Source organism: Trachinotus anak, unplaced genomic scaffold, assembly GCF_046630095.1.
Source record: "Trachinotus anak isolate AG129_WGS33_773 ecotype Australia unplaced genomic scaffold, CSIRO_AGI_Tana_v1 ptg000011l, whole genome shotgun sequence".
Lineage (NCBI taxonomy): Eukaryota > Metazoa > Chordata > Actinopteri > Carangiformes > Carangidae > Trachinotus > Trachinotus anak.
In genome coordinates this window covers 22,547,674-22,565,907 of record NW_027273862.1, presented here as the reverse complement: position 1 = coordinate 22,565,907, position 18,234 = coordinate 22,547,674, and the positions used below count along the sequence as shown (strand labels likewise).

Sequence of the window (18,234 nt, the reverse complement as noted above, 5' to 3'; positions counted from 1 at the left end):
CAATGCTGGCTTTTAGAAGGAAATGGAAAATGAACAATGGTCCCTGCTCTTTAATCACTTTGTTGACCCTTCTATCCACCACGAACTCCTCCCTTAAAGACAGATGGTGTTGTATTGTTGCGTATTTTACACTGTTCAACATTATTTGCCAATCCAGAAAATCAAGAAATAAAAGAGAGGGCTGTGGGAGGGCCTTCCCCCCCCCCCCCCCCCCCTTTTTTTTTGCAGTACTAAATATGTCTTAACTCTGCCTTAAGGTACTGTCACACTGGCTTCACATTTAATGAAATTACTCACACTCAGCCATGAGAAAAAGGATGTACGATGTAATGGCTCTGATGTAGGTAGTGAATAAATGTTAAGCAGAGATGGTACAGTTTTTAATTTGGTTGTCTAAGGTTGCACTAAACACATGATGATGAAAAATGTTAGAATAATATATATATTTTTCTATTTCTAAATACAGCACATAGTACTTTTAGCCACATTTAGCTCCTATTTTCTAATATTTCGTTACGTCAGATAAAGGTTAGTGGACTGAGAAAAAGACAGGAACAGAAGAAGAAAAATCCAGGACTTTGTTTCACTATATATGACAAAATCTAACATGTTGTTTTTAACTAGAATGATGTCAATAAACCAAATCACACCAAAGAGTGGAATTACAAGTCTACTAGAGCTGGCTGGGGACTGCATTGAGTGGATATTAGTGTGGTGAAAACTGTGACTGTATTTTAGGGCCAAGCAGCTCATCTTCAGCAAGTGAACCAAGGTCATGCAATTCATGTAAATGGGGCCCTTAACTTTTTGGACCTTTCTATGCTTATCACACACTTTAAATCAATTAGCTGATGTCTTTGTACCCACTTCACAATCGTTGCGTGGACTCTTTTTTCAGTTGTTCATTTTTTCAGCTGTTTGTGATTCTTTTCATAGAGCTCAATGAATTTTACTGTTACTCACATTTTACATGATATACAGCTCCATCCCCTCTATGACAAACAACTATAAACACTTTTGATTGTCTTACAATCTAATTCTGAAAAACCAAACACGGCCCTGACCATACATTTAATGAGTGCCCAGCTGCTATTCATTGCCCCATGCCTCCCCAAGCAGATTAAATCCAGCCAAGGTCATGAACTCATGGCATTGGGGGCCTTAACTCTCAGATTTTTCTACTATTAATCATATATTTTAAATCAACTGGCTGAGAATCCTGAGTTAGTCTAACTAAGGCCTATGTGTTTTCCAAACTAGGTGGCCTCTATTTTTTTTTAATAATCTACAAGTATAATATTAAGTTAAATACAAGCTAGTGTTACATAACAAGAAAACAGCGCAGCTTCCGGCGGGTCAGACTTTGCGACAAGTCGTCAGAAGAAATCGCCGGCACCAGAGAGAGCAGACTGATGGCTACTGTCGTCCATCGTCAACTACATTAGAAACTCTTTTACTTTTACCGCAGATTTGGTGGAGTGGTGCTATGTCTTCGGGAATGACTGGACAAACACCGTAAGTTCCCTCTAAGTTAGTAAGTTGAAAATTAATCTGGTAACATGAGTAACGTTACACGGGCCATCTAAGCTAAGCTAAGCTAACGCTAGCCGCGGTGTTAGTCGAATCCGTTGATCTGAAGCTTTACCACTAGCTAGCATACATGGTCGTGGCCTGCTAATAAATGTTAGCTTGAGGGGTATGATTTGTGCCCTCTTAAGTCAATACAAGTTGGCCAATCAGAGTGTGTTTTGTCAAAATAGACTCACTGAAGCCTTGAATGTATATATGGGTAATTCGTACGTCCAAAAACAGTATCGAAACTTGTTAAGTTAGCTACCTCCGCCTTAGCTTTACTTTCGGTTAAGGCTGGCTAACTTTGGCTTAGCTGATAATAAACAGTTAACCAACGTTAACTGCAACGTATGTTGATTTGGGACAAAAAGATAAGCATGGTTAACTCTAACTAAATGACAAAGAGTTAATCGACGAGTCAAAGAGTTAAATCACCACAGTTAACCTGCAGTGTCTAATAACAGTACAAACGGTAACATCACTAATGTTCCACGTATTGAACACGTCCCATCAAGTGTTTCCCTGTGTGTGTGTTTTGTATGTCTAAGCGAACCATACAAGGACAGCTGAATAAATGTGGGGCCCCTAGTTTGTTTCCACATCACGGTTTTGGCTACACAGTTGTGTGATGATGGAACACAATGTTTTAACCGGAGAAATTTACCATTTTAATCATGAAGACGTTTCACTTAGCTCAGATTCAACAAGTCATCATCATGATTAATGGCTAGTCGGTTTCCCTATGACTTTGTTCTTTGATTGAGCTTTTTTTCTGTTGTTAAAATTGTCTAACAAATGTGTGGTCATTTAATATTTTGTTTTTTGATTTATTCTCAGGTGCCTAACCAGCCGATGGGATCAGCCAGCCCAGCCTAAACAGAGTGTAGATGTTAGGCAGCAGAGGAGCAATGAAAGTGGAGCCCACCCTGTCTCTTTATCAGGAGTGGTCAGCACTGCTGGTTCAGACAGCACAGTTTCCCAGCCACCACAAACAGAAGAAAAATCAGGAGTTGAAATGGCTGCAGCCATGGCAGCTAAAATAAATGCCATGTTAATGGCAAAAGGAAAGCTATTGACTCCTCCTCCATTACTTGCAAAGGTGCACAATTAAAAAAAACAACAACTAGCAAATAACTGTGTAATATGTCTTTCTTGTGCAATCATTAGAAGACTTAGTTTTCCTTGTCCTTCCATGTCCTTTAGACCCCCCCAAGTGTGCCTGTGCCAACCACAGAAGAGATGGTGGTCACAGAGGTTGACATAAACGATGTACCTCTAAATTGCAGGGACCTTCTCACTAAAGGCAAAACACAGGAGGAGGTAAGTGGAAATTGACAATGGCAGTGTTGTGACTCATCACATTAGTGAAACAATGGGGAAAATGAGAAACGCATGTCTTTTTACATTTTTAAATAAACATTCTCTAAAAATCCCTGTTGGTTCTTAATCAAGTTTCCTGTTACGTTTTACAGATACGACAGTTTAGTGGAGCAGTTGTCTCAACAAAAGGTCACTACATGACTGAATCGGAAAAAGGAAAAGGAGGGTATGTATGAGGACATCATCTTTTTCCTGCAAAAGTAGTACTCCATGTATTAAATTTTTACGTTACTGCATGGTAGACTAGGTACATGGTATTTGTTTCTGTAAAAAAGACAAGATCTTATTGTTTTGACTAGTTGTCACAAGCGATACAAGAATCACTGTTCTATAAATCTTTGCAATAATAACTGTCTTATTGCTTACTTGCTAATAGCGTGCCTAGAAAATTTTTCAGCAGTGCAATATTCATCAAATAAGAAATCTATTCTAATCAGTCACTTTATAAAATTAACTTTTGGGTGTTTAAGTGGTAATGGATAAAAAGAAAAAAATGTTGGGATGAGGGATGTTGATGTTCTCTGGTGTCCATGACATTTCTGATTTGCTTTCTTTTAGACAAAGACCTTTGTATTTGCATGTTCAGGGAAAGACCCAAGAGCAGGTCAATAGTAAGTAGCACCCTTTTTTTAAAATCTGCTCATTATGTATAGTGTGGCATTGTCATCATTTGTAATTCAGAAATGGCATAAGCATCGCAGAGCCTGTTCTTTGGTGAGCGATTGAATATAGCTGACGTCCATGTGGACTTTTCCGATCATCAGAGGCTGTGGTGAGGATAAAGGAGATCATCTCTGAGGATGTGCTGAGGGCCTCAGCAGCATCAGGAGGGCAACAGGTGCCTGTAATGCCTCCGCTCACACTCTACCCTCAGCCCCCCCGGCCGGTTGTTCCCTCTCCTGTGCCACGGATGCCCAACTCCAACTCAGTATCAGGCCAGGGACATCGGCCTGCAGCTCCTCATTCAGGGGTAGGCAGACACAATGTCTATATTGGAGTTCAAGCGTTTTCTATGGTGAAACCTGTGAAGGGTTTTCTGGCAGTTTTGCACTTCCTTTCACATTGGCCATTGAGAATAGCCAAGCATTCAATTTTTCTATTTTATCAATCTAGCTATACTCTGATGTTTATTTTATAATTAAATAGTGTTAAATATTGCAGCTAGAGCAAGGATTTATGTAAGAGGACATAGCGGTGTTGGGATGGCACTACAGGATGAAAGATAATGCATCAAAGTCTATTTAAACATCACTGCGAGCACAAACTTGACAAGGAAAAACATTGACATATTTTTAGCCAATACAGGTCGACAAAGAGGAAACCTAGGTATGTGTAAATGTAAAGCCTTGATTGTACTCCTTTTGGATCTGCACAAAGACAGCTGCAGACATCACGTACACATAGTTGTTCTTATTATATTTCCCTTTGGTGTGCTTGGAGTCCACCTGTAGGAACGCACGTGCAGTTGGTGCCCTTGTAGGTTTGGCACCAACTGCTCTTGTAGTGCCTTGTAGTTGTGTCGCACACAACAAATTGGAGGGTACATGGCAGCGTTGCACCATCTTAGCCATAGTTAGATCGTCCTATCATGGGATATCCTGAGTGATGGCAATAGGATGACAAATACATTCTATACCTTATAAGTTTGGTTATGTTGGGGTACTACAAATAAAAGCAATAATTACTAATACATTTATAAGGAAACGAGCCAAACCAAAGTCATCGTCCATCGATACAACCCTAGTAAATGGACGTCCACACACTCTTGTGTACACCCTCCGATGACGAAATGTACATCACATGGACCCTTGTACTTGTGGATGAAGAAAGTATAACACTGAAATTGCTAGTTGAAATGATTGTTCAACATTCAAAGTATGTTAACGTTAATCCTATGTCTCTTTTGATGAATATCTGCTGTACTAGCCTTTAATTGTGTCAGAGTCAGGACTTTGCAAATGGAGGTAAAGAAAGTGAGGCAAGTGAAGACTATGTTGCCGTCACTGATACCCACCTCCCAAATGAAGTAGCAGAGAGAACATCCTTGGTCTACAGGGAAAATCCATGGATTACTGCATCTGCTTACAAAGCTATTCTACCTCCAGTCAACGTTTAGATGTCAACAAACAACCTAAATGTGCAGGATATGTAAGTAAATCACATTTTCTTCTCATCCTCAGAGCTTTGTGCACACAAAGATTTTTGTTGGTGTGGACCAGGCTTTGCCTTCATTTAACGTGAATGAAAAGGTCGAGGGTCCAGGAGGTTCGTACCTGAGTCACATCCAGACAGAGACAGGGGCTCGAGTCTTCCTCAGGGGAAAAGGTTCTGGCTACATTGAACAAGCATCAAAGCGAGAGTCTTTTGAGCCTCTTTATGTTTACATCAGGTATGTTCATTCTAAAGGCTCACCTTTTGCAAATTTATTAAGTTCCCTATTAGGATTCTCTATCAACTTTCTTGTGTGGTTTTGCTGGTAGCACTTCAAACCTAAAGGCTTAAGATGACTGACTGTAAATATAGACAGTTAAATAATAGTGATAATGAAAAAGATCTCCCTCAAAGATTCAAGTTTGAGTCAAACTGGACAGCAAGGTGTATTTCATGTTATTTAACTCTTTGTGTTACAGCCACCCAAACGCAGCTGGATTGGAGTCAGCAAAGAAACTCACCGAGAGTCTGCTGGAAACTGTGAGTTCATGATATCATTACCATAAATAAAGTTGTGGAGTTGGTCTGAATTTAATCAAAGACTAATGGGAGGTATAAGAAGGTGAAACTATTAAAGCATATAGTTTTCACTGATACCCACCTCCAAAACTGAAAGTGGTAGTGTGAACCACCTGATCTCCAGAGATAGGTTTTGAGTGCTCTGCACCTACCCACATTACAGTTGTTGAAAATACAGCACCACAGCTTTTTAAGATTTTAAATCAGCTCTTTACATAGTTTTTGTTTCCTCTCATTTTCCAGGTGAGAGCTGAACATGCCCGAATGGTGTCAATGTACACGGCCACTGGCTCAACACAACGTGAGTATTCTTTTACACTTTGTAACTAAAGAGGCAAATTCCAACAGAGTGACCAAATATCAGGTACTAGCTGACTGCAATCTTCTTGTGGTAATTAATCCCTGGACATCTCTAGTGTCTGAACAATAGGTTGAAATAATAGGTCAAATTTGTCAGAACACCCTGTTATTGATCCATGTGATATATCCTATTAACTCCACATTCTATACTTTCATTTCAGCATACGCAGCACATGGATTTCCACCTAATAGCAATTACTCTAGCCAGGGGTCCTGGTATAACTACCCAGCAAATGGGTATGCTGGCGGCTATTCAGCGTATCCAGGAGACCGTGGTTATTGGAGTAATGCAAATGGTCCCCCAAGTCATTCTAACATGTCGACAAACCCTCCATCTTCTCAGGCAATGGTTCAGTATCCGGTGTGTCCTAGGAAACCGCATCCCTATCTCGTCCAGGTAATTATCAAAGATTAAAGCTGCCACACGCACTGATGGAAGCACTAGTTTTAATCTGCACACACACTTGACAAGCTTCATAAAACTTATTGTTAAAAGGTTTTGACGTAATTGTTTATGTAATAAACCATACAATGTTAGGACTCATTAAACCGGTTGAGGCATTTGAGTAGTTAACTCCTGCTGCAGCATCAGTGTATATATGTTGGTTTTGATCTACTTAAGGATCCTGGCAGCAGTGAGACAGCGGAGTCTGAAGGATCTTTGAGCCCCCCCACTGACTCAGGAAGTCCCAAACGTCATTTCCACGAGGCAGTCAAGGAAGAGCAGGTTAGCTGAAGAGTAACATCTGCACATGTCCCTGGAAGTTAATTCTGGCCATTTTAAAATGAACATGTCTTTTACTTGATGATTGACCCGCATGCATCCATGCAATAAAGTGGCTGGGATTTAAAAAAAACATTTTTTAAAGCAATAACAGTAGGTTCAAACTAGTTTATTCTTATATTTTATTGTCCCCACACATGCAAGAGAACACTGTTGACTGCTGTTTGAACATGGGCTTTTTGTATTGAGCACAGCAAAGAATATGTTTTTGGTAACAGAAAGTTCAAACAAAAATAGAGTACAAATGAACCACTGAATATGCTGCTGTCTAGCCACAGTAAAACTATCTCTCTATTTTTGTCTTTCAATAGCAGATGGTACTTTTTTTCTTGAATTTTTTCATTTTTTAAAAATGTGACTTTTGACCGCTTCAAATAATTTGCAGTTTAAAATAGCATGAAGATGAATAGTTTGAAAATAAAGTTTACAAACTACCAGCGCTGGAAAGGTTTTCACATGCTAAAGATGTTTCTCCTGTGGTTACACCTTTTCTTTCTATGTTAAAGTTTTTGAATTGTCCTAAGATTTTTTTTTTTCACTTTTTGGTTTTAGCCAGCCAGCTGCTCTCCAGAGGGTCCCGCTCATCAGGAGTCTGCACTTCCTGCCTCCAGTGTCGGAGAGGAAAAAGCCATAGAAAGGTCTGTTAATAGATCTCATTTCCTTTGTATGTTATTCTTCAAGAATCTTGTGTGGTGTAGATACTGACGCTTTTCTCGCTTCAGGATTTTGATGCCTCCACCGCCACCTCCCTTTGTGGCTCCTTCCCCTGTTACACGCAAAAGGCCGAGAGACACAGTGACAGATGATCTGACCAGTCTGCCCAGCAGCACCGCTTCAATGGGTATGCATTTCTTTATTTCCTTATATACCGAGAGCCTGAGTACTCAGACATTTCTTCTGTGGATTTGTCTGTTGCATGAAATGGCATCTCCCCCCGTGGAGGAATGGGGGAGGAGTGGAGACCTGTGTGAATCTCTCTGCTGGTAGAACCCACTAACATGGTCTTCTTGTATATGTTTTTTGTCTTTCCCTTGTTTTCTCTCTCAACATGTGTCCCCGGACCTGCCTGTTATGGATGTGTGCTGTGCTGCCGTTTCATTTGATATCTTCCCTCCCCTGGCTGTGGATCAAACGAACTCAAAAACCACCGCTAACATGGGGCTCCTCAATGGGTTTCCTTTTTGTTTTGTTCTCTCGCTTTGTCTCTCCCCCCTCTCTCTCTGCCTCCCGTCTCTCTCTTATGTCTCCCGCCTCCTTGCTACTTTTCTGTCTCTCCATTTTTATTGTGCCCTTACAGGTGTTCAAGAGGATGTGTGTGAGAAGAAGTCTAAAGTGGATGAAGATGCATCAGGGCTTGTGCCCTATGGAGGAGATTCCTCTGACGAAGAGGAGGAGAGGACACGCAGCAGTAAGACAGATAACTCATAACCCCTGCCCCGCCCCGCCCCATTCCCACTGTCCAGGATACTCGCAGACCCAAAGTCTACATTCAGTATATCAGCGCATTTCTCAAACTCAAACCCCATAAAAGGAAAAATCCACCCTTGTGTTACCATAAGCTGTTGTAGGAGTATATCAGTGTTTTGCCATGTTTTACCCCATTTACTGCAAACAACAACTACGTTATTGCTGACCATTTTAGAAGCACAATGTTTAATATATTTGTTTGACATTTTTGCTTCTATCCAAGCAGACATGGTTTCCATTCATCTCTGTATGGCACTTTGAATTTTCTGCTGCCACTTTGTGTTCTGACTTGAATTTTATGACTTTTAAGGCAGGTGACTAAGCTTTGTCAGGTTGACAGTCTTTATATAGCAGTAATCAGGGTTGGGCAATCATCTTTGTGTTCATATTTCATTATCTTTACCAGCGATTGCTGATAGATGGTCCAGTCACCTATGGCTGGAGGTAGGGGGCTCTTTTTTTTTTTTTTTTACATCAGTACAGCTGATCTCAAAGCATAGCCTCTGTCATTACCTGTAATTTAGTTCATTTTGCACAGTTTATCTGCTTGGTTTTCCTGAACAGAGAGTTCTCGCTGTCTTGGTATAGTTCTACAGTGGGCCTGCATATGTTCAGACAAATTTAATGGCAAATCAAATGCACATTCACAAGTGAATTTCAGGCTTCATCTAGAGATGTGAGACCGCAGAAGGTATCTGAGTGGATAAAAGAGCCAGTCACGTGTACCTCACACACCGGTGCTAGAATCAAGCAGCAGCAAGCATGTGAGATACAGGGTTTTTGTCAGATTGTCTGCACGCTCATCAGGATTGGCAGATGGAAAAGGGAACTTTAAATTAAGGAGCAGAGTCATCTGTGGTCATTGATTGGTGATTGCCAAAAGAAAAGAAAAATCTGTGTGTCTTTGATCGATGATAGTCTGTTTACTCTTCCTATCAGTAATGTGATGCACAGATGATTAGTAGTAAGCAGGCTGAAGATGTTAAAAAAACACTGGTATGTAGGGTCTTAGAATTATCACCAGTCTCTGCTGTTTGGTGCTTTCCTGGACTCTCAAGGAAGAATGGCTTTTATTTTTTTGTCATAGTGTTGGTTTTGGTTTGTGTATGTCTGTTTCAGTTAGTTTTTCATGCATCTCCCAGAATGCCTTTCTGTAATCCCTCTAACAATGGGTGTGAACTTGTTGGTTTTAAGTCAAAGGTGGACATGGTTAAATGTGTGCCCACCTACATAGCACATGTAAATATAGATAGCTGGCAGATTAGTTCATTGGCATTGTATATATGTTTGTAGCCACATGACTTAAAATGCAACGCATCTTGTGGCTAAATGTCATTAGCATATTTTGGGGATATGGTTTTAGAGAACACAAATCTTTTCTCCCTTGTGTTATTGTTGTCTTGGTAGAAGCTTTTCTTTTTTACTGACTCTAAAATGTGCACTTGCCAAACAAATTAGATCCAGAAAACGAAGCACATCATCGGTAGCTACTTTTAACAGTGTGGTGTGTTCAGGGTGGATTTCTCCTTTTAAGATGTGAATACAATTGTATAATAACAACAAATTGATTTTTGTTTTTTTTGTTTTCTCATGAAACCCTTTATTTCATTTTTCAAAGCATCTTTTGTTAAACAGAAACAAGCCCCTAATTTTCATTTTTGAATTTCAACACATGGTCTGCTGCAGTTGCTGATGGTATAAGTACATATTGTAAAATTCAGTGAAGCTTTTTCTTATCTTGGAAAATGGTGTATGCCTGTTCCCATGGAATACTACAATAAAAACAACTGAAAACTCCCTATTGTTTTTGGATCACACACATTTTATACTGTTGAGGAAGATCATCAGATGTTTATTTTATGAATTTGAGTGTTCACAGTGGAAGGGGTTTCTTTAATGGGGATGTCACTCAGAACTTTGTTTTTTAATTATCTATTTTTACCAAAGCTATGTCACTTCCAATCAGGCTTTTCATTGTAATACTTGACATGATTGCTAGTATCAGAATAATGTGTACTCAGGAGCCTCTATACCATTGTGTACAGTAAGAGCTCCAGGGTTGTCCAGGCCAAAGCAGGGGTGGACATAATTGCGGAAGTGACAGTGGAAGGTGTGTAGGTGTTGTTCCAGATCCACATTAAAGAAGGACAGAGTCCCTCTCTCGTAGTCCAGTGCCACTCCTATCCGCACTGGGTTCACTGTAATCCTCAAGTCAGGACTCCAGCCATTGTGTAGAAACTCATATTTATGCCTAAAGGCAAAAAAGAGAACAACTTAATGAATAGCAAAGAAGTTCCTAATAAAAAGCTTTATCTCATCCTGTCTGAACAATTTTCCCACTCTGTCAGCCAGCAGTGAAGCAGATGCTAAATTATGAGCCAACAGTTGGATTTGAAATGGCTGCGGATTAAAGAAAATGAGAAATGTGATTGTTGAATTGTGTGTAGGCAGAATCACCAAGAAGATGCCCACAATGGAAACCACATCTAGGGCTTGTGTGATATGGTCGCTCTGAATGATCTGCTAAATGTGACAATTCAAATGTCCTGCTTTGTTCCAAGAAGAGTTGCCATAGCAACGCGTATAAAGTAACAGATATTCAACTCTGGGCTTTTCTACCTTCAGTGGGCTTAGTTTTGCATAGAGCGGATGCACTATTTTTTTTTTTTTTTGTGCTTAGGAAAGGAAAATTTCTTGTGGCTATAAATACAGTGTTGGCCCAGTTTCAATGAACTGCAATGGTAGTCCCTGAGAGGATCAGCACGCTAATTCTGATCTTAGCTTGTCTGAAAAATCTGCATCCACTTGGTCTGTGAAGTGCTGTACAAATCAAAGCCAGTTTGTCCCCCACAGCTTGCACAACAAACGGGAATAACAAGTATGTACAATGTAAGTATGTAACAGCGACTGAGCAGCAAACCAAAGCTACTTTAACCTTTGTGTTGTTTAAACTTTTACCTCCTCATTCTTTGGGGTCCCACAGACCCCACTGCTGTCTGTATAAATATTATATGATTGCAGAATCTTTGTTTTTAGTTAAAATATTTTTTCTTTTCTTCTGACCTTATTGAAAACCCAATATGTGGGTAAGTATTGACACATCTATTTGCTCTGACTTTTTTGAAGATGACAAAATACTCGAAATAAGAATTTATAAGTTAAATGGGCTTTGTGGAACAAATATTTCATCCTTTTGTTTGCTAAAAAGTCACTAATTGACAAATATACACTATATCTTAGGGTTAATAATATCCACAGTGGTGCTGTTTGAACAGAGACTGTTACCTGGATGGAGTGAGAATGTGTCTCATACACCAGGAGGTGTTATTGGCTCCGAGGTATGAGCTCCTCTCAGTGTCCTTATAAGCAACTCCAATCCTAAACTCCGTCCCATAATCCACCTCAACTTCCCAGTAATGCCTGCCTCGCACTGGAATCAGATCTCCCAGGACAGCTACACATCTGCGCACACACACACACACACACAATTTTCATATTTACATACATAAAGGGAAATCTTGAACATTCCCATTATCTTAAGCCATTTTGTATTTTACCTGGTAAAGGTGTTGTCATCAAAGGCCATAGCACTAATAGGCAGCTCCTCATCTCCATAAAACATAGTGAAGCTGTCTTCAGAGATGGACAGACAAGGATGGGCAGTGTCCTCCAGGAGATAGAAGAATGTACCTGTACAGGAGAACAAACATTGTTAGTCACCATATGAATGTGCCAAACGCAAGTAAATAAGTACATTTACTGAAGTACTGTACTTTTGTTATAATTTTGAGGTACTATTACTTGTGTATTTTCAGTATATGTCTACTGTATTATTCCACTCCACTATGATTATTTAACAGCTTTGTTTCTTTTCAGATAAAAAGAAATATACTACATGAAATATGATGCATTGTCACAGACTAAACTACCTACAAGTTATGACACAGCTAAAATTAGATCCACTGTGACCTCTGCTTGTTAATCTAGTGGTTCCCAACCTGGGGATTGGGATCCACACAAGGGGTCACAAGGTGAGTCTAAAGGGTTGTCAGATAGTTATGGGAGAGAGAAATTATGTAAAAGAAAATCTGCAGCACATAATGGTGTTTGTTTTTTCTCGTGAAATTATTCATAGTTCCACCTCTTCAGGAGCCGAACATATTCAAATGAAACACTCTTCAGTTGAACTGCTCATTACTTATAGATATTTATCCTGTGATGATGGTTCCACACCACATTGTTTTATATTACAGGGTCATAAATATCTGATCCAATAAAATAACACTGACAGATGTGTTTTTGGATGATTTCAACTACATTTAGTTTAATTTTGTATTTCTACTTACAGTAAAAGTTTGAATGCAGGACTTTTAATGGGATCTATTTATAGATTGTATGGGTGATATGAATCCTTCTTCCACCACTGACCAAAGAACAGGCTTATCCATATCTCACCTGTTGTGGAGACAGTGATAACATCACTCCTGTCGCTGGGCCCGCCAATGTTGACTGCTCTCACAGAGATGAGGTAACGCCGTCCAGTCTGCAGCTGGATTAGACACTGACAGGTTGGCACGGCTACTATAGACCTGGGGGGGGGGGGGGGAGTGTGACAGAAGGCTGATATCACTTCCTTTTTCAATGTATTAAATATATAATGATGAGAAGTTTATGAATTGGCTTTTATATACAAGCCTCTACCAGAGAGGGAATCCATTAAATAACATCTTGTCTCACAACTTCTGAAATACTAAGGGGATAAATTGAGTGTGGGGGTGTATAGTATTTGAACCATAGGTCTATTTCAAATACAAACGTTTAGATTTCTATATGCAGAAATACACAGATTATTCAAATAAATGGTTTGTTCTTTGAAGTGTCCTCATGAAAAATGAAAAATGACCCCAAATGTGAGGACAGTCTTCTAGCTGAGGCTAACAGTGCTGCAGGAGCTGAAGCTAAGAATAGATTTTCTAGGACAGAGTGTGTCTTGATTCAGCAGCTCTATATCCATGGGACCTCAAAAATCCCAGGCAAGCACTTGCACAGGCTTTTGTTTATGAATGTATTGAAGCCAAAGCCTTATTAAAGGAGAGGCCAGTGAAGACTGAAATCGTGGGGTACTGCATCTTTGAAACCCTGCATATGCACCGGAGCATTCCTGTTTTAATGAAGTTATTCTAACTTTATCTTTGTGTGCGAACACTTAAAAAAAAACATGCAAGACTTAAAGGAAAGCACAATTAAATCTTGAGCTTGTTTCTGTGTCAAATCTGTCATCTGTAGGCGTATGTTAACACAGTTCTCACTCAGTAACGCCGCGCTCTGTGCCATCAGAACCCATCTCGCTCAGCTCCACGGTGTAAGAGTCTACGGGGTTGGTGTTTCCTGACTCCCAGCGGATCAGAGCAGCCTCTGGACAGCTTGTACATTCCCTCTGCTTGATCACCGGAGGCGACGGCACTAGGGAGTGAGGATTTAAGACTTTATTCTCTCTAACATCAATCATGTGAGGCTGGAGTATTTACAAAATAGAGAAAAAATACATCTGAAAGTGTTTTTTTTTTTAGGGGACATCCAGACAACAGAACAATTATTTCAGCAGTCAAATTTAATGAGTCTTCGTGTAGTTTAAGGAGGGTGACTTTTATTACCCGTCATGTATAAGGCCTTCTCACTCGCTGGGCTGATGCCTGTGGTGTTGGTGGCCGTCACCCAGAGCTCATACTGAGCATTAGGCAGCAGCTCTGCCACAGTGCAGTGGGTCTCCTTCACTTTCACCTTGCTTACTGGAAAGCAGGCACAGATTTCAAAACACATCACAGAAACAAGAGACAGGGAGAAACAAGAGACTCCCCACATCAACAGATTGCATTTCAACAGTAGATGGTGTTATCATGCAGTTATACCATGTGGTGTACAGGTACTGTCTGCTGGCATGTCCTCCAGCACTGGTCTGTAGTAAAGCTCATAGTACTCCACCGTGTCATCGGAGAACAAGCTCCAGCACACACGCAGAGACGTCTGGGTGGCAGAGTTGGGCATCTGGGGGTTGATTACTGGGGCAGATGGAGCTGTTTATATATTGGAAAAAAGCATTGTTAACAGTTTTTTTTTTTTTTTTTTTTAAATCAAGTCTGATTTTTAAAAAAACTCTGAGGTAACAGTACAGGAGTAGTTTTGCATAAAAAGCCATAAATTATGACAACTTGTTCTAGTGGAAGCTCAACACTGACACCTGCTTGCCTTTTATTTGTTATGATTCTTATCCCTTTCACTCACAATGTCCTGGATGCTTGTTCCTTCCTAAGCACATACACAAACAGGGCAGTCGACCAAAGAGATATGATTCAAATTTTGAAGTGTATAATACACTCAGCTTTGATGTTAGCTCAACAGGGACGTTTTTTTTCTTCATTATTCCTCTACAGTTGCATTTCTGCTATTTCTTCTTGCTCTCATCTTCAGCATGACTTCCACTTTCCCACGCTATGCAAGTCCCTACACAATTCTGATTTCACCTCATTTGTCCAATAATCTTTCTGTCCGTCTTCCTCAGGTCAGGTCTTTAGATGCTGTTCTTTAAATATCAGCGTATTCCAGTAATTTTGTCTTTCAAATCTACAATTGTGCAACCCACCTCCTCATCCCCACAGTTACCTCCAGGATGCATTCGACTGAGAGTCTCTATCATCGGCCTGCTGGCTTTACTTCACCACCGCCAGTGTCTCGACTGATCCTGACCTATCTCCCATCTTCCTGCGGGCCTGCGCTTAGTGACCATGTCTCAGATTGACGGGGTCTAATCACCATAGTCTTTTCCCTGTTCACATCCTCAATAAATACTGCTATTCTCTTCCACATGATCTCTCAGTATTGAACAGCCTTTGAAATCATTAACTGGGTGGCGACAGTGCTGTGTGCCTGTTCTCTCACTGAGAACCCCACTTGATAAATGACACACTGCCCGTCATCCTCTGTATAAATACGCAGAGCTAGTTAATAATTAGTCAATGGTTTCTGGGCAACCATCACACCACGTTCTCCTCTATGTTGTAATTATAGACAGTCTAAGGTGTCCATGAGCACAATGTGTCAAAGGCAACTGTGCAGATATTAACAAGAAAATTAACTTTGATCTCTTTGGAAATCAGACCTGGAACAACATTGATGGAATCCATCATGGTTTTCACATCTGACAGGTCAGCAAGTGGTGTGTTAAACTCGAGCTGTGTAGACAATGTGAGGTCAGTCTCCTCTTTGGCAAACTCCTCGATTCTAGTGGAGAACAAAAAAAAATACGGTAAAGAAGGAAGAAGAGATAAGAACATAAGGTTGTGGTTGTGTCATGCCATTCATCTGGATCAGTTCAGATCATTCCATTTGAAAACTTAAGATCCACTTACTAGCCTTTCCTTGAACTTTCAATCACATTTTGTGGTTGGAATTTGCTCAGTTGTCATCAAGACTAACTATCCCCACAATATTGTAACTGAGCTATCTCAATACTCTGCAAAAAGCCAGTAAGTGGACTTTGAATAAAGGTTTTAATGTCAAATTAGTTTTTGCAAAGCCAATAATTTACTTTCATGCTCAAAATGGGTCTACTTACATAACATTAGTCTTAAACTACAGGCGAAAAAGCATGGAAACAATAACACAATATTAGCCCTGTGCCATTAATGATTACTCTTTTGAAATCACAATGCAGTGTCACACCATGTGGCATACTCACTGAGCAGCATCATAATCACCTTTTAATGGTGGGCATAACTGTCTGTCAACAAAAGGTCAGAGAAAGCAACTGAACAATAAAGTAAATAAATGTAGAAATTCTAATCAATATTCTCATATCCACGAGTCATGCTTTGTTCTACATGAGGACTATGATAAGTACTAGAATTACCGCCTTGTGGTTGTATGTCTCTGCCAACCAGCCAAGTTGCAGGAAATATGGTCACAATCTCCCCTTCCTGAGTTACAGCATTGAATAATGGCCAGAAGTGTTTTTGCAGAACATTATGATGTAACAGTGAAATTGACCTTTGACCATTTGGATATAAAATGTCATCACTTCCTAAGTCTATCCTATTAGACATCCGTGTTAAATTGTGCTATAATTAGAGCATGAATTTGTGAGTTAGGGCCAAAAATGTGTTCTCTGTGGTCACAGTGACCTTTGACCTTTGATCACCAAAATCTAATCAGTTCAAAGTTGAGTCCAAATGAATGTTTATGCCACATTTGATGAAATTCCCTTCAGGGGTTACTGAGATCGAGAATGGGACGTACAGACAGAAAACATATGCTGTCGAAGGTGTGGGGGCATAAAAGTCCTCTACTTAGGCCATTTATCATCATGTATGCAGTGTAACTGTAATCTGCACATTTTATGACTGGCTGAACACACACACACACACACACACACACACACAAGCTAGGACACCTTCAGGAAAAGCCTTTTGTCCCGGCTGCGGTAGATCTCCTGAGCTGTCTCAATGAGCTCTTTGGAGGCGTCCAGTGCCTGACCACAAGCCAGTAGCTGTCTGTACAGGGCTTCCAGCTTGCTCTTCTTCTCGTCCTCCAGTGCAGCTGCCCTCTCGTCATATCGCTGAGACAGTGTCTGTAGCACATCGTTGTAGTGCTGCTCCAGGTGCTGCTCCCGACGGCCAAAATTCTCCTGTACACACATTTAAATAATCATAGTTACACAGTTAGAGATTTAGACACTTGTTATACGTTAAACAAAATTAGATAGGAAAAAAAAACTGACATCTTTAACTTTATTTCTGTCTTTGAGACAGAAAATAACAAAAAAACTAAACTGAAAGACTTATGATGTTTACCTCCACAGTGAGAAAGATTTCCTCCAGATGACCTGCAAAGTTCTCCATCTCAGCAACCTTCCCTTGCAACCGATTCCTGGTCGTGACAATCTCACTCTGAAAACAACTCAAAGTCACAACTTCTCTTTTTAATCCAAACCAGTAGCAAACTATTTTTGACCAGGTGCTGTCAGGTCTTTCTGCTCATGTTACCAAAAATATTAGAAAATTATTAAATTTTAGATGTTAGTCCACAGTGGTTGAGTGTTTATAATGTTTTTTTTTCACTAATCCTCACATGAACCCATTTTGGTTTAACAGAGGTCAAATAAAATCAGAAAACATCATTTCATTCATACATCAATCAAAGCTATGTTAATGTCCCCACCTCAGTTTCTCTCTCCCTAAACACATTATCATCATCATGTCCATCTTCTGCCCCAGTGGGAGAAGGAGAGCTACCCTCACAGGGTTCAAAGCGAAGGGACTCATTGGTGCCGACAGAGAACCTCTGGAAGGTGGAAACGTCTCGGGTTGCCCTTCCTCCTCTGGCTGAAGCCACATTGTAGGGCTCCATGGTGCTTGACTCTCTGCTTAAGTCCTGGTGCTCAGCTTCTTCTGCAATCACATCCAGCCTGCCTCCCCTGATCTCGTACAGGTCCATGAGGCAAGTCACTGGGGAGGACAGAGGTTTACAACTCATTTATAATTTAGGTTTCTTATACAGGATCCATTTAAGTCAACCCTTTTACTCTTAACTAAATAAAATCAACCATCTGGAATATTCTAAAAAACTCTGAATCAAATAATGCCTGAGCAGAATGAACTACAAACTACACTCTTCATACATGAACCAAGCAACTTGCCTGTGCAGAACAAGCTTCTAATTAAATTATTGATGGTCAAATTTACCTGGATAATTCAGTAATCCTGTCTGTTTTAAAAAAACATGTCAGGCCAACAGTGCTGTCCGACAAGCCAACTCAGTAAGCAGTCCAACCCTCACCCAGAAGCTGTGACAAAAATAGATGGGACTTAGCTCAAATGTCAAAGGCATGTCAAACATTCATGCAGGAAAGTCACTATTTACTGAATAAAACGTGGATTTTGATTGGT

The 18,234-nt window shown here is 40.2% G+C and overlaps 2 protein-coding genes across 2 annotated transcripts; one reads left to right on the top strand and one right to left on the bottom strand.

Annotated features, from left to right (window-relative positions):
• The first annotated feature begins 1,352 nt into the window (after window positions 1-1,352).
• LOC139627858 (KH homology domain-containing protein 4-like) lies at window positions 1,353-10,090 on the top strand. Its single transcript, XM_071489014.1, has 14 exons — window positions 1,353-1,515; window positions 2,410-2,671; window positions 2,776-2,892; window positions 3,045-3,118; window positions 3,511-3,563; window positions 3,717-3,922; window positions 5,133-5,341; window positions 5,583-5,643; window positions 5,926-5,983; window positions 6,204-6,439; window positions 6,665-6,769; window positions 7,379-7,464; window positions 7,549-7,667; window positions 8,124-10,090. Exons 1-14 carry the CDS (start codon window positions 1,487-1,489, stop codon window positions 8,252-8,254), a joined length of 1,746 nt encoding a protein of 581 aa, XP_071345115.1. The 5' UTR covers window positions 1,353-1,486; the 3' UTR covers window positions 8,255-10,090.
• On the bottom strand, window positions 9,862-18,163 carry LOC139627857 (fibronectin type III and SPRY domain-containing protein 2). The gene is made up of 13 exons (XM_071489012.1): window positions 18,031-18,163; window positions 17,507-17,793; window positions 17,140-17,235; window positions 16,740-16,973; window positions 16,048-16,070; window positions 15,450-15,571; window positions 14,203-14,367; window positions 13,948-14,082; window positions 13,603-13,756; window positions 12,749-12,882; window positions 11,851-11,983; window positions 11,579-11,755; window positions 9,862-10,544 (listed from the first exon to the last, which is right to left on the bottom strand). Exons 2-13 carry the CDS (start codon window positions 17,780-17,782, stop codon window positions 10,295-10,297), a joined length of 1,899 nt encoding a protein of 632 aa, XP_071345113.1. The 5' UTR covers window positions 17,783-17,793; window positions 18,031-18,163; the 3' UTR covers window positions 9,862-10,294.
• Window positions 18,164-18,234: the final 71 nt, after the last annotated feature.

Bases quoted from the DNA above. Each gene is read 5' to 3' on its own strand.
- LOC139627858 (XM_071489014.1), top strand. From the start codon at position 1,487: ATGTCTTCGGGAATGACTGGACAAACACC. The intron at 5,644-5,925 runs GTGAGTTCATGA...CTCATTTTCCAG, and splicing joins CCGAGAGTCTGCTGGAAACT to GTGAGAGCTGAACATGCCCG. The intron at 6,770-7,378 runs GTTAGCTGAAGA...TTTTGGTTTTAG, and splicing joins AGGCAGTCAAGGAAGAGCAG to CCAGCCAGCTGCTCTCCAGA.
- LOC139627857 (XM_071489012.1), bottom strand. From the start codon at position 17,782: ATGGACCTGTACGAGATCAGGGGAGGCAGGCTGGATGTGATTGCAGAA. The intron at 16,974-17,139 runs GTAAACATCATA...ATGTGTGTACAG, and splicing joins AAATCTTTCTCACTGTGGAG to GAGAATTTTGGCCGTCGGGA. The intron at 15,572-16,047 runs GTGATTATGATG...GTTCTCCACTAG, and splicing joins GTTATGCCCACCATTAAAAG to AATCGAGGAGTTTGCCAAAG.